General features: G+C 33.1%; 1 protein-coding gene across 6 annotated transcripts; it reads right to left on the bottom strand.

Moving 5' to 3' along the window:
• Window positions 1–4,229: 4,229 nt before the first annotated feature.
• LOC106764785 (peptidyl-prolyl cis-trans isomerase CYP95) lies at window positions 4,230–11,351 on the bottom strand. 6 transcript variants are annotated; one of them, XM_014649180.2, is made up of 15 exons: window positions 10,459–10,553; window positions 10,329–10,383; window positions 9,998–10,086; window positions 9,814–9,862; window positions 9,665–9,689; window positions 9,497–9,545; window positions 8,990–9,028; window positions 8,757–8,874; window positions 8,007–8,134; window positions 7,430–7,784; window positions 7,000–7,118; window positions 6,497–6,701; window positions 5,176–6,405; window positions 5,013–5,084; window positions 4,230–4,801 (listed from the first exon to the last, which is right to left on the bottom strand). In XM_014649180.2, the coding sequence occupies exons 2-15, from the start codon at window positions 10,334–10,336 to the stop codon at window positions 4,489–4,491; spliced, it is 2,799 nt and encodes a 932-aa protein (XP_014504666.1). In that variant the 5' UTR covers window positions 10,337–10,383; window positions 10,459–10,553; the 3' UTR covers window positions 4,230–4,488. The 6 variants fall into 6 exon arrangements, with proteins under 6 accessions (XP_014504666.1, XP_014504663.1, XP_014504665.1 ...); XM_014649177.2 differs by lacking the exons at window positions 9,497–9,545; window positions 9,814–9,862 and adding an exon at window positions 11,162–11,351 and having other exon boundaries at window positions 10,459–10,575; XM_014649179.2 differs by lacking the exons at window positions 9,497–9,545; window positions 9,814–9,862 and adding an exon at window positions 11,253–11,349 and having other exon boundaries at window positions 10,459–10,575.
• Window positions 11,352–13,256: the final 1,905 nt, after the last annotated feature.

Here is a 13,256-nt window from a genome sequence, read left to right as displayed (position 1 = left end):
ATCGGTTGGTGGGTAAATCTTAAACATGAAACACATGTTGATTTAGTGTTTGGTTCTGCTCTACATTCAAACTCTTACAATAAAAATATATCTTATGCAGAACGTACCAGATTTGGAAGGCATTATTGAAAAGAAGAAGTATGTAGTGCTGCAGAGTGGGAAACATCATGAAAAGTAAGGGTGTTATTTAATAAAAGTTGTGTTGCTCGTTATAAATTTAGTGCTGGAATTCGCTTGTTTTTTACAGAAAATGAATTGAAAGCATGAGATGTTTGTGTATTTGAATTGATTAACAAGAATGATTGTATTTTTAAAGTTCATGTTTTTTAGAGGGATGACTAATAGGTATGCATTAAGGAAAATGATATTGTAATGTTAGACATTTAAACTTTATTGTTATGTTTATTGAAATATAGCGCTACATTAGATGATTTACGATTGGTTTTAGGATGAAAGTGCATTAGAGCTTGAGCTAGAACAGTTGATTGATGAACAACTGAGCAGATGTTGTTATCTATTGAAATTAAAACTTTGACTTGCTAATGTGAATGTTGGTTGTAAAATCCATTGGTTTAGCAAACATTCCAATAGATAAATTATTGCATTTGTTATAATATTTAAGTTAAACTTTATTTAATATAGGTGGTGACACACGACATGAGGGTTAAAGAGAAGTCAAAGCTTCTACTTAAAATACATTGTTTCGCTCACTGTAATTTTCTGTTTGTTACCTTAGCGTTTAGTAGAAAAGGGGTAAAGGAAAAGAACAATTTCTATTTACAACGAAACCTTAATGTTGTAGATCGACAACTAATTTGATTGAACAAAAACCAAAAACCCCCTAAACCCTAATTTCGTATAATCCCCAATTTAAAATAAGGCATTATATTAAATTGGGGATTATACGAAATTAGGGTTTGAGGGGTTTTTGGTTTTCGTTCAATCAAAGTAGTTGTCGATCTACAACATTAAGGTTTCGTTGTAAATAGAAATTGTTCTTTTCCTTTACCCCTTTTTTACTAAACGCTAAGGTAACAAATAGAAAATTACAGTGAGCGAAACAATATATTTTAAGTAGGAGCTTTGGCTTCTCTTTAACCCTCATGTTGTTTGTCACCATCTATATTAAATAAATTTTAACTTAAATATTATAACAAATGCAATAATTTATCCATTGGAATGTTTGTTAAACCAATGGATTTTACAACCAACATTCACATTAGCAAGTCAGAGTTTTGATTTCAATAGATAAGAACATATGCTCAATTGTTCATCAATCAACTGTTCTAGCTCAAGCTCTAATGCACTTTCATCCTAACACCAATCGTAAATCACCTAATGCAACGCTATATTTCAATAAACATAACAGTAAAGTTTAAATGTCTAACATTACAATATCTTTTTCCTTAATGCAGACCTATTAGTCATCTCTCTAAAAAAAACATGAACTTTAAAAATATAATCATACTTGTTAATCAATTCAAATACACAAACATCTCCTGCTTTCAATTCATTTTCTGTAAAAAACAAGCGAATTCCAACACCAAATCTATAACGAGCAACACAACTTTTATTAAATAACACCCTTACTTTTCATGATGTTTCCCCACGCTGCAGCACCGCATACTTCTTCTTTTCAATAATGCCTTCCAAATCTGGTACGTTCTGCATAAGATATATTTTTATTGTAAGAGTTTGAATGTAAAGCAGAACCAAACACTAAATCAACATGTGTTTCATGTTTAAGATTTACCCACCAACCGATATTCCATTGCCTAAGAAGGTGTGATGACAACAGTGAAAAAGGGATTGCATGAAATGAAATTGCTTGCTATTTCTCTTGCCCTAGTTTGATTTGGCTGGTTCAAAGATGAAGTTTTTTGAACAGACCTCTCACCTTTGGAATGCAATTCACGTACTAAACCAGTCAACGACATGTTTTGTCAAGAATCTTGAAATTTTGTGAGATGAAAAAATATAAAGATAACAAAGCAAACAAACAATGAATCCTTACCTTCTATTTGTTCAGGGCTCTCTTCTTCATCCGAAATTATGATGGGTTCCTCCTTATTTTCACCAAGGTTGTAACTTCCATCACCAGTGTCACATGGATAGTCTATTTCTACTCCACTTTGCTTATATAACTTTACATTGATGTGATCTGTTCTTTCGTATTCAAAGAAAACAAAATATCTGTGGTCTAAGGAATAATGTTCCACAAATTCCTTCCATCCATCTCTTAACCAAATCTCACCGTTGTCATTTTCCCAAATCACTTTCCATTGATTTCCATTTGCAAGCTTCATGAACAAAGATTTGGCAGACCACCTCCATATTTGGCAGTGAACATATTTGATATTTTCTGCAAAAGAAAATTGGTGATTACGGTCTTATAATACTCATAAATCTTTATTAGTATACATATAGATATAAACCCTAAAAATGTTTACAACGGTTTGAAGATTGATTTTAAGAATAACTTTGAAGAAGGAGATTGGCAGGATAGGATCCCTCTCTCAGAAGCCATGCATGTAGTTGGAATATATATATATATATATATATATATATATATATATATATATATAAGCTATAATAAAACAGAAACTATAATGAAACAGGTAGTACAAACTAATCTAGAGTATTAAAAAGAGCAAACCTTATGAATAAGAAATTAGAATGGTGCACAAAACTTACAAAGACCGAGATGGAGAAATGTCACCGCCCGGTAAAGATGGTGTTGTCTGTCTCTTGAAACTCCGATCGCTATTGTCTACCTGCTTCCTTTTCCCCTTTTCCTTTTAGCTGGCTCTCTTTCATAATTCGTTCTCCCTACTCAAAGGCGTGTGAGCCTGTGAAATGGCAGCCACCCTATTGTGCTCTGCTGTATTTCTTCTTGGGAAGCTAGCTAAGGACAAAGGCATTGTACAATATAAATGCTTACACAAAATTGGTTAACTGAAAAAAGATTCCAGACAAAAAATTTGATATCATCGGAAACGGAAACGGACAGTGTTAATTTAATGACAACAAAATATTTTATAAAGGAGAGGTGGCTGAATAATAAATTATGACACATGGAGTGTACGACATATTATGATTGGGAAATATTTTGATTGATTTCAAAGTGACACATGAAAAGACGATTGATCTCAAAAGACTAATGAAAAGACTATAAATCATTTATTAGTATTACTGGAAATCCAATTCAACGTCTCAAAACAAAACATAGAGATAAACCAATACTTTGTTAAAGAAAAAGTTAAAGAAAAAGTAGATAGTGAACTTTTCACCATTTCTCATGTCCCATCAAGCTCTTGGTTAGCATATTTGTTTACAAAATGTTTTTCGCAAAATGATTTCATAATATAGTCAAGAATGATAGATATCATTCACTAGCTTGAATAAAGTATTGAGTTAAGAGAAAATATTTTGTAAGTTATAAGAAGATGTTGTAATCATTACAAGTATGGTGTTGTGAGATTAGGATAAGGATGAGTCAACTGGGTACGAATAGTATTACTATAGTAGATATGAATACAACTATAGTAGGTAGACCCTGTTAGTATCTGTTTCATTTAAAAAATTTGTCCTGTTACTTACAATTATTTAAAAACAATTCTTTAAATATAAATTCACATAAAAAATTGCTTTTAAATTAAAATTACATACAAATAAATTTGACATTTCCAAAAAAACAAATTTAAATAGATTACACCACAAAGTATAAATTTTAAATAATTAATTTTCATAAAAAAAAATCAATTTTATAAATATAAATAAAAAAATATAAGTTTTTTCAAATTATAAACATTTCCTTGACAAATATTTCTCTTATTAACTTAAGTATAAGTTATATACAAAATTTTATTAACTTAATTATGAAATCAAATTAAATTTAAGCACAGGCGGAACTAAATTTAAAATCTAGCTCAATCTAGTGCCCAGGTTATTAGCACCTTTCGCGTGCCATCCAAAACCGCAACGAATAATTAATTTGGGACAATTGCTGATCATCACCATGTTTAAGTCCAAAAACATTCTAGCAATGAGCCGTTCTGAGTAAACTTTTCTTCAATGAAGAAATTCTCGGTAAAATTTTGATTATATTTTTATCAGTAGTCTAAAAAAGTAATATGCTCCATTGAACAAAGACAATAGATAACAAAATACCTCAAATGCCAAATATATAAAAGTAAATACTAACCAAGAACATATTTGGAGGACGAAAGTTAATAATCAAACTCAGATGAGTTTACTGACTGCGAAATAACTTCATAGGTAACACGTCCGAGCCAACTTTAATACACAGAAACAACACAGTATATTCTAAATACTAGTTAGCAAGGCATTCCAATTTAATAGAACAAAATATCAAAACAGCAGTTTATAAAGGAAAAAAATAAGACATGTTTGCCGATTAAAGCAAGAAAACAAAGCAAGAACAAAATTAAACCCTCGGGTCTCTAGCTTTCCCTAAAATTTTCACCTTCAGCTTGAATCTGGAGAACCGTCCCCGTAAGATACAAGGCCTTTCTTTCCATCTGAGCTTTGGGACTGGGACCTTGACCTGCTGTTCTTTCGTGGAGATTGTGACTCCACTGAAGCCCTGGATAGTGATGGACTCTTGCTCCGGGACAAAGACCTGCTACTCCGGGACAAAGACCTGCTCCTCTCAACACGACGTCGATATGTTCCCACAGGTGAACGACTGCGGACAGGGCTCCGGCTTCGACTGTATCGTCGACCCCTGTACCGTGGACTGCGAGAAACAGATGGTGTCCTGCTCCTCCTACTCCGGAACCTACATACACATTTCGACATAATCATATAAACTCCATATGTATATATGCATGGTGCAATCCTTATTAATAAATGACATAAAAACACTAGGCGTCAGAAAATAAAGATTTACAGATAAATCAAATCAGACGAGAAATAATTCATTCTGGAAATAGAAAAATTGAGAAATGTAGATGTTTTAGGAGGATGGAAAAAATAAATAAAAGAAAAACCTTGGTGGGGTTCTTCTGCGAGGTGGTGGGCTCCTGTTACGCCTAGGGGAGTACCTTCTGTAACCTGAATATCTGATAGCAGAAAGTGTAAAAAATTTAAATCTCAACATACCACCTTTTCGTACGATGACTAATTAGAGATTATAAACAACTAACAATTTACCTGTCACGTTCACTTCTTCCATTATAGCGGTATGATCTCACAGGAGATCGAGAAGGAGTCCTATACCTTCTAGCATAAGAATATCGTTCGCTAAAACCTCTTCCCCTTCTGATACGTTTTGGGGAAACATCAGGTGACAAACTTCTAGACAAACTCCTACCACGAGGACTCCTAGAATAACTGCGGCGATGGACTCTGCTTGGCCCTCTAACTGGACTCCGACTATTGCTTCTCAAAGGGACTCTGCCAGAGCTTCTGCTCAAGCTTCTGGCAGATGATCGAACTGGACTCCTGCTTAAACTCTTTCTTGACACTCTTACCGGGCTTCTACTGACCAATCTTCGTGATGGTGCTCTAGGTGAACTCCTTTGACGCTCCCATGAAGGTGATCTAACGGGGCTAGCACTCACAGTCCTGTGACCATGAGATCGCAAGGGGCTTCTACTTACACTTCTATGATTGCCAGTTTTCACAGGGCTTCTACTGATTGATCTTGGTGAAGGTGCTCTTGGTGAACTCCTACGGCCACTTCGAGAAAGGGATCTTACAGGGCTTCCACTGCTTGTTCTACGACCACGAGATCTCAAGGTGCCTTTGTTGATACTTTTATAGTTGCGAGTTCTCACAGGACTTCTGCTGATTGATCTTCTAGATTTTGTTCTGGGTGATATGCGATGACTCGGTGTGAGGGATCTTACAGGGCTTCCACTATCACTTCTATGACCTTGAGATCGTAAAGGGCTTCTACTGACACTTCTAGGTCGGTGATTTCTTACTGGGCTTCTGCTGATTGATCGACGTGATGGTGCTATGGGTGAACTCCTTTGGCTCCGAGAAGGGGATCTTGCTGGGCTTGCACTGACACTTCTTCGACCATGAGATGTCTTAGGGCTTCTGCTGATTGATCTTCGGGATGATGTTTTTGGTGAAGTCCTCTGGTAGCTCCGAGAAAGGGGTCTTAGAGGGCTTGTGCTGACACTTTGATGCCCATGATGTCTTACAGAGCTTCTACTGATACTTCTACCTTTCCTACCTCTCATTGGGCTTCTACTGACGCTTCTTCTGTTTGGACTCCTCCTTGTGCTTCTAACAGGACTCTGGCTCAAACTCCTCCGTAATGGAGAATGAGGACTTCTACTGCCACTTGGACTTCTGTCCAACCTCCTTTTTGGACTAATGCTTGGGCTTTTGCTCTTGCGCCTCCTAGGACTTACACTCGTGCTTTGACTCCTGTTCATCAATATCTAATCAAATACCATATCTTAAGGAAATGGTAAGCACAAGAAATAACTGAGGTGTGTGACAAGAATGGAAAACAGACCTAGATTTGTCTGGTTGATCATCCATCACATCAGGCTGCCTCACTTCACTTCTTTCAGATCTATAGTTGGCTCCAGTGCCATTGCTACGCCGCTCTCCATTTTCCTTTGGGAATTCTTCCTCTTTCAATATATCCAGTTTCTCCCTCTTTTTAGGGTGCATTGGAGGTAATTCTTTCTCGACAACTGAGGAAGACTGACCTTCAGCTGCAATCAAATAAAAAAAATTAAAACATGATACTACACACTAGCCAAAAAGTGAGAACTAAGATTAAAAGATTAGAATCCCTCCATGTAGGGAATGGACCCCCCAGATTGTCTTTATCTTCAGGTAATAACTATATATAATGCAACCACAAAGTAGGCCAGTAGACCCACAACAATTCACTATTATACAAAATTCTAAGGAGTTTGCATCATCAAAGACAAGGTAAAAAGTAAATAATTTAATAGATAAACAATATTTCGTGTACACAAACTAAAAAATGAATGACTAAAGAATTACCATGTCTCTGAGAATGGTCTTCATGATTCTGATCATTCACTTTGGCACCATAACTTTCAATATCAGAGCATTTGTTGCTCTTACTTTCACTATCTGAATCAGTATGACTGGGCGATTCCCTATCACCAAACACAATCTAATTAGCAGCAGAGTTTCGGAATTGTGTAGCAGTAGCACTTGTTATATTAAAAAAGCATTTATGACTCCTTCAGTGAATATATATCTTTATTTCAAGAACCACGAATGAATCTTCAGGTAGTAAGACAATGGCTATGATATTAAAAATCTAAAAAAACACACAATATGCTTGTAGAATGGTTTAAATAAACTAAACCACAAGATCTGCAGGGCTACTAGAAGTTCTTCGAAAGCAATCATCTATAACTGGAATCTATTAAATCATAATCAAATATTTAATCAGAATCAATACCTCTTTGATCTACGCTTTGATCTTTTATCTCGTTTCCTCCGTCTCTTTTCTCGGTGCTTATCTCTTTTTTTTCCACGTTTACGTTTATCTTTCCTAGACCTCTTTCTCTTTCTCCGCCTATCATCACTGGAGGAACTTGTGTAAGATGATGAAGACATATCAGAATCAGAATCACTGTCACTTTCAGAAGATGTTGTTTCTGAATCTGAGGAACTATCAGATTCTGATGAGTAGTACTTTCTCCTTTTCCTTTTGTCACCTGAAGATTTTCGGTGCTTTCCCTTATGCAGTAAATGACTATTTGTTTCAGAAGATCCATCTCTTCCCTTTTTTGATTTATTTATCTTCTTTTCATCTACAAAGGTATAGACTCAAACTAAAACATCAAACATAATTGAGAATGACTTAACCAACTGGAACATAGTATATTCACACCAAATGAAGAATACATTATACTCAACCATTTCAACAGTGGAACACAAATTTTCTACAGATGATTAAGAATTTAATTATTTATATAACGTTTCATATTAAGGGTAGAACTTAGATTTCTCCAAAACGGACAGGGAATTCTTACCCTCGTTATGTTCACCACAATTAATTATTTTAACAGTTACACTTGGAAGTCCTTCTTTATCACCCACATCTTCAATTTTCTTCAATATATCATGACCTAGTACAAGCTTGCCAAAGACTACATGTTTCCTGCAAAATTAACTCAGAAGTAAACAAAATAAGCAAGTTGGTCGTTTGGCTCCACTCTGAAGTAATGACTAAACATAAGGCAATTAACCCTCTCCTACACAATAATATGAATGAGATAGAGACCCCACTCAGAAAAACAATACTAAAAACGTGATCTTTAATTGAGAAAAACCTGCAGCAAAAGGTCAACGCTCCATTGTCTAAAGTGCATTCTAAATTAATCCAAATGACATTTCAATGTGTTTCGAGAAATAGTAAGAAAAAATAAAATCATGACAACACAACAACAAAGCCTTGTCCCACTAGTTGAATTTTGCCAATACACTATAATTTATTTAATCAAATTAATTAACTATTCAAAAATAGCTACCACTTAAACTGATTTTAACTTTCAAAAAGGCATGAGTTCATTAGGTTAATTTTTTACAAAAATAAAGCAAAAACAACTAATATGGGATTCAAGAGCTGTTTTAATAAGTTCATTTAATCCAAAGAGTACTAAAATACTTCACAATCAAGTATTGGCGTAGATAAGTTCAAATAAGTTGTAAATAAAATCATATAAATATCTAAATGGGACCTAAGTGCTAAATGCCATAAGAAAAGATCCAAATAAGCATACCTATCAAGATGGGGATCAGCTTTAAAAGTGATTATAAAATGAGAACCAAGAGTGTCACGATCAGCAACTGGCATTGAAAGAAGGCCTGGAGCATCATGCTTTAGCCTAGGCGATTCATCTGAAATAAATCACAAGTTGAATCTATAAGAACTACATAAACTCAGATATAAACATAATAGTTCCAAATCCATGTTGTAGATTATGAGCTCAAGACCACAACTTAGCATTTTCACCTGGGAACTTGGAACCATATATGCTTTCTCCACTGGTCCCTGCAAAACACAGAAAGAATGTGATTGAGTATAGCATAATGTAGCACAGTGCTGCATTTGGGATGTCATACAAAGAATAAAAGATGACTGTCAATGAGGTTTAATAGATTTAAATACAATGCTATAATACAAGAGATGGCTACATGTGATTATTCAAGCCTCATTTTGCTTTGTATTGGTTCATGACCATTTAATAAAATGGGAAAAATAACAACCACAGCACGGCAAATTGTAACAGACACAACTATTAAAGGAAGAGAACATATGAAGAAGTTAAGCAACAGACAAAAGCATGTAATAGTATGGCTATAATTTCAAAATTACCACATTCCACATCGTGGTAAAATATAAAAATTAACTGAATTAAGATAATTACATCCTTTCATACTTGCCATTGAATGACAAGCCAGTCTACATACATGCATAAGAGCTTTGTTAATTTCCTAATTGACTTAGAAAAGGAATTACCATTGTCACAGCAAACATGAAAATGGAACATGGCTTGCAACTCGGACAACTGAATGATCAAATGATAAAACATAAAGAAAAGTGACCATGTATATTATATTAAATGCAATCTTCAAGAACTAGAGAAACAATTCGTAATAGGAGGCAATATAACAACTTAATACGTACCATTTCGATTGACAAAATCACCACCCTGCAAAAAGAAAACCAGACATTAACACAGGGTCACAAGATAACAATACATACAAATTGTGTTGGTCATCACAAGGCTTATCAGAATTATGAGGGTGAATAACATATAACTTAGTAAGTACAACCTTAAAACTATATCACAAGAAAGGAAGTCGTGACCATCAGCCCTGTATCCTACAGAATAAACAACGGTAATTGGCTAAAAGATGGACCACTACTAAGCCATTTTTAACCAAAAGAAATGCGGAGACAAAGAAAACTACTAAAGCACAGTCTAAATAATGCCAGAAAAACTAAAAATAAACATACTCGGGCAATGGAGCCTTTCAAAATCCGATGGAAGAAAGAACCCTTGTAGTGCAGTGATTTTCCAGTGTGTGGACCAACTCCCATTTCTCCTGAACATATAATGCCACATTTCAGGGAAAAAAAAAATAGGTGGGTAATCAGTTAATCATTGATTAGGAATTCCAATTTTCCATGCACAATTCATGGTACAAAAATGCAATTGCATATCCAACACTTGTTTGTATGCCGGCAGATAAATGATAATGATTTTACATACAATTTCACAAAGTAAAGGTCCCATAAACAAATTGTCAACATTCAATGAAATCTTTCAGCAAGGTGAATTTAGCACCTGTACATAATGCACGGAAATTTTCAGCAGTCTTCGGAGCAACATCATAGAAAAGCTGAGATGGAAGCACAACCAAGACTTAGATCGAATACTGCATACATAATGACAAGTCATAAAGACAAAAAAGTACCTCAAAAACCATCCTTTCAACAGGATCCCCATCTATGGACACATCCATAAACACCAGAGAATTCTTTTTCTTCGCCATCACCCCACCACTTAAACTCAATCCGTCTTAACAACTGATCTGAAGTAGCAAAACACCATTACACAAACATCATTTAGCCACTGATAGCAAGCAATAATCCATAGTCCACCACCAATCAAACAAACACCAATCCTAGTAACACAACAAACTACCCTGCTGCCTTTCAAAGCTTTCACAGTATATTTTCCCAAATTCTACCTAATTCACTTTAACAGTCACCATTACAGTAGTGGGCCAAGTTTTGTCACAACATTTAAGGATTGTCGAAAATTGCTAACAAATTAAGCAGATGTGGTCGCGATTAGGGTAACCATACAGTGCAGCTGACTCCAAAGATCTTGACATAATGGCCAAAATCGCAGTCGCAACTGTATTTAAAACCTATGAGAACACTACAATAACTCAACTAAACTAAACAAAAAGGAGATAAGGTGAGCACCATAGAGATCACATAAAACTTTAGCAAAGAATTTCGAACAATAACCGTTCACGCTAGAACCAAGCAAGAAACCAAAGAGTTGAAGAAACGTAGATCGAGGAGATTGGAATAAACGGCGCAAAATCGCAGTAGTTTCGAGCAATTTGAGATGGAAACCTAAAACCCTAACTAGAGTCCCCAACATACCAAATTAATCTGACAGAGAGAGCAGTGTTTTTGGAAGTAATCTGACAGAGATGTTGAACAAATGAAAATGGTGGTACACGGTGGAACTCACCTCATCTGATACACAAATCACAAATCAAAATCTAGGTTTGCATAAAGAATGCTTAAAGGAAGGTTTTCATGGAAGAACCTATGCCCCTGCTTCCAACAACACACTTATTATTGTTGTTTATTGGTAAGTATAATTTTGATACCTGTGCAGAATTTTACTTTTTTTTTTATTTTTAACATTTTTTATTTTATTTTAGCTAAGTATATAATAAATTTGGATGTGTTCACTAATCTTTAATAAATTTTTTATATTATTATTTCAAAATTCAAAGTCTAATTCTTTTATTAACTAGTCGATATAATTATTATTTTACGGGTTACCTTTTTTATTTGTTTACATGTTATTTTATAATTTGGTAATTTTATAATTTGGTAATTTTATAATTTAATTATTATTTACATCACGATTTTCTTCACCAATCTCAATTATTACAATTTCTCTCCTTTTTTTTATTATATTCTAGCACTAATAAATCTTCAAATGCAAATTTTTACCACCTCCTTATGACAAAAAAACTAGTAAAGAAATTTCCATCAAAAAGTATAAAATTTTATAATTCTAAATAAATACACAAAAATTTATTAAAGTCACAATAAAACATATATAATTATTTAATTTTATGATTGATGGTCATTTTTAAGAATTTTTACTTTACTTGTTTATCTCATAATAACATATTTTCAAAGAGTTATTACAAAATTCAAATTGCAATCTTATAAAATAGTAGCAAGCAATAGATTTGTTACTTTTTTTATTATAAAGTAAAATTACAAATTTAAGACAAAAATATTGAGATCATATTAGATTGAGTAGTTTTGTTTGTTTGGAGAATATTTTTATTTGAAATCCTATTAAAGATGAAAATAAAATAAAGCCTTATTTGATGTGGTTGTTAGTTATGAGAGTCTTCTAGAACATATTTTAAATCTTCCTTTGAATCTAGAGAGCTTTCTTTTAATTTCAGTTTTAGTTTTTCCAATTAGAATAAACTAATTTTTTTTATTTATTTTTTCACTTATGGTGTTTTGGATATGGAGAATATATTCCCAGTGTCTAAATTTCTCTTTCAGATTTTCCATTTCGAATCTTTTTGGTAAAAGAGATTTGGGGAAAGGATGGGCCTTGTGATAGGATAATTCTTTTTTAGTACCATACCTTTTCTCCTCACACCTTTATAAATATAGAAAAAGTGTAAATTTGTTGATAGGATGCAAACATTACCGATTGCATAATTTTGGAAATCTATTTTGAATTTGAAACTTCAGAATTTAAAAATATACTTTTATTCTAAATTATAATTTGAAAATGTATAAATTACATAATCTATAACATATTATTGGTTATGACAAAAAAAATTCATTCCTATAAATATTTCGAAGATAAAATTTCTAAGAAATATTTGTAAATAATTTTTTTGAATATTTTAATTATTTATTTGTTGATAGGTGATTACAAATATTATAATACTAACTTTATAACAATCGTTCAAGATAAAAAAGAATATTTATGAAAGGGATTAAATATGTTTTTATCCCTTAACTTTTAGTAAAAATTGAAATTAGTCTTCCAATTTTAGAAATGTATGAATTTAGTCTTTTTAACCAAATTTTATTAACTTTATTTGATGTTTCAAATGTGTTTCTCAGTTAAGATTCAAGCAAAAATGTGTCAGATAGTATAAACAATCCAAATGTTATCATAAAATGTGTTTGAAACATCAAACAAACCTAACAAAATTTAGTTGAAATGACTAAATTCAAACATTAGTTGGAGAACTAAATTAGGCTGAAGTTTTGAAAATGGACTAATTCTAATTTCACTGAAAGTTAAGGGATCAAAAACATATTTAATTCTTTATAAGAGTGATAAAAATAGTTCAAGAATGATTTATAATTTGATCTTATATCTTAATGTTTTTTATTTAGACTTAAAGAAATTGAATTTTTTTTAAAAGGATGATTTTTTTTTTAGTTTATAATGCAACACAACTCATTAAGATTTGTT

The sequence above is a fragment of the Vigna radiata genome, chromosome 6, assembly GCF_000741045.1.
Source record: "Vigna radiata var. radiata cultivar VC1973A chromosome 6, Vradiata_ver6, whole genome shotgun sequence".
Classification (NCBI taxonomy): domain Eukaryota; kingdom Viridiplantae; phylum Streptophyta; class Magnoliopsida; order Fabales; family Fabaceae; genus Vigna; species Vigna radiata.
This window is presented reverse-complemented; position numbering and strand designations above follow the sequence as displayed.

Bases quoted from the DNA above. Each gene is read 5' to 3' on its own strand.
- LOC106764785 (XM_014649177.2), bottom strand. From the start codon at position 10,536: ATGGCGAAGAAAAAGAATTCTCTGGTGTTTATGGATGTGTCCATAGAT. The intron at 10,384-10,458 runs GTACTTTTTTGT...CTTCCATCTCAG, and splicing joins TTGAAAGGATGGTTTTTGAG to CTTTTCTATGATGTTGCTCC. The intron at 9,029-9,664 runs GTACGTATTAAG...TGTGTTTTGCAG, and splicing joins TGATTTTGTCAATCGAAATG to GGACCAGTGGAGAAAGCATA.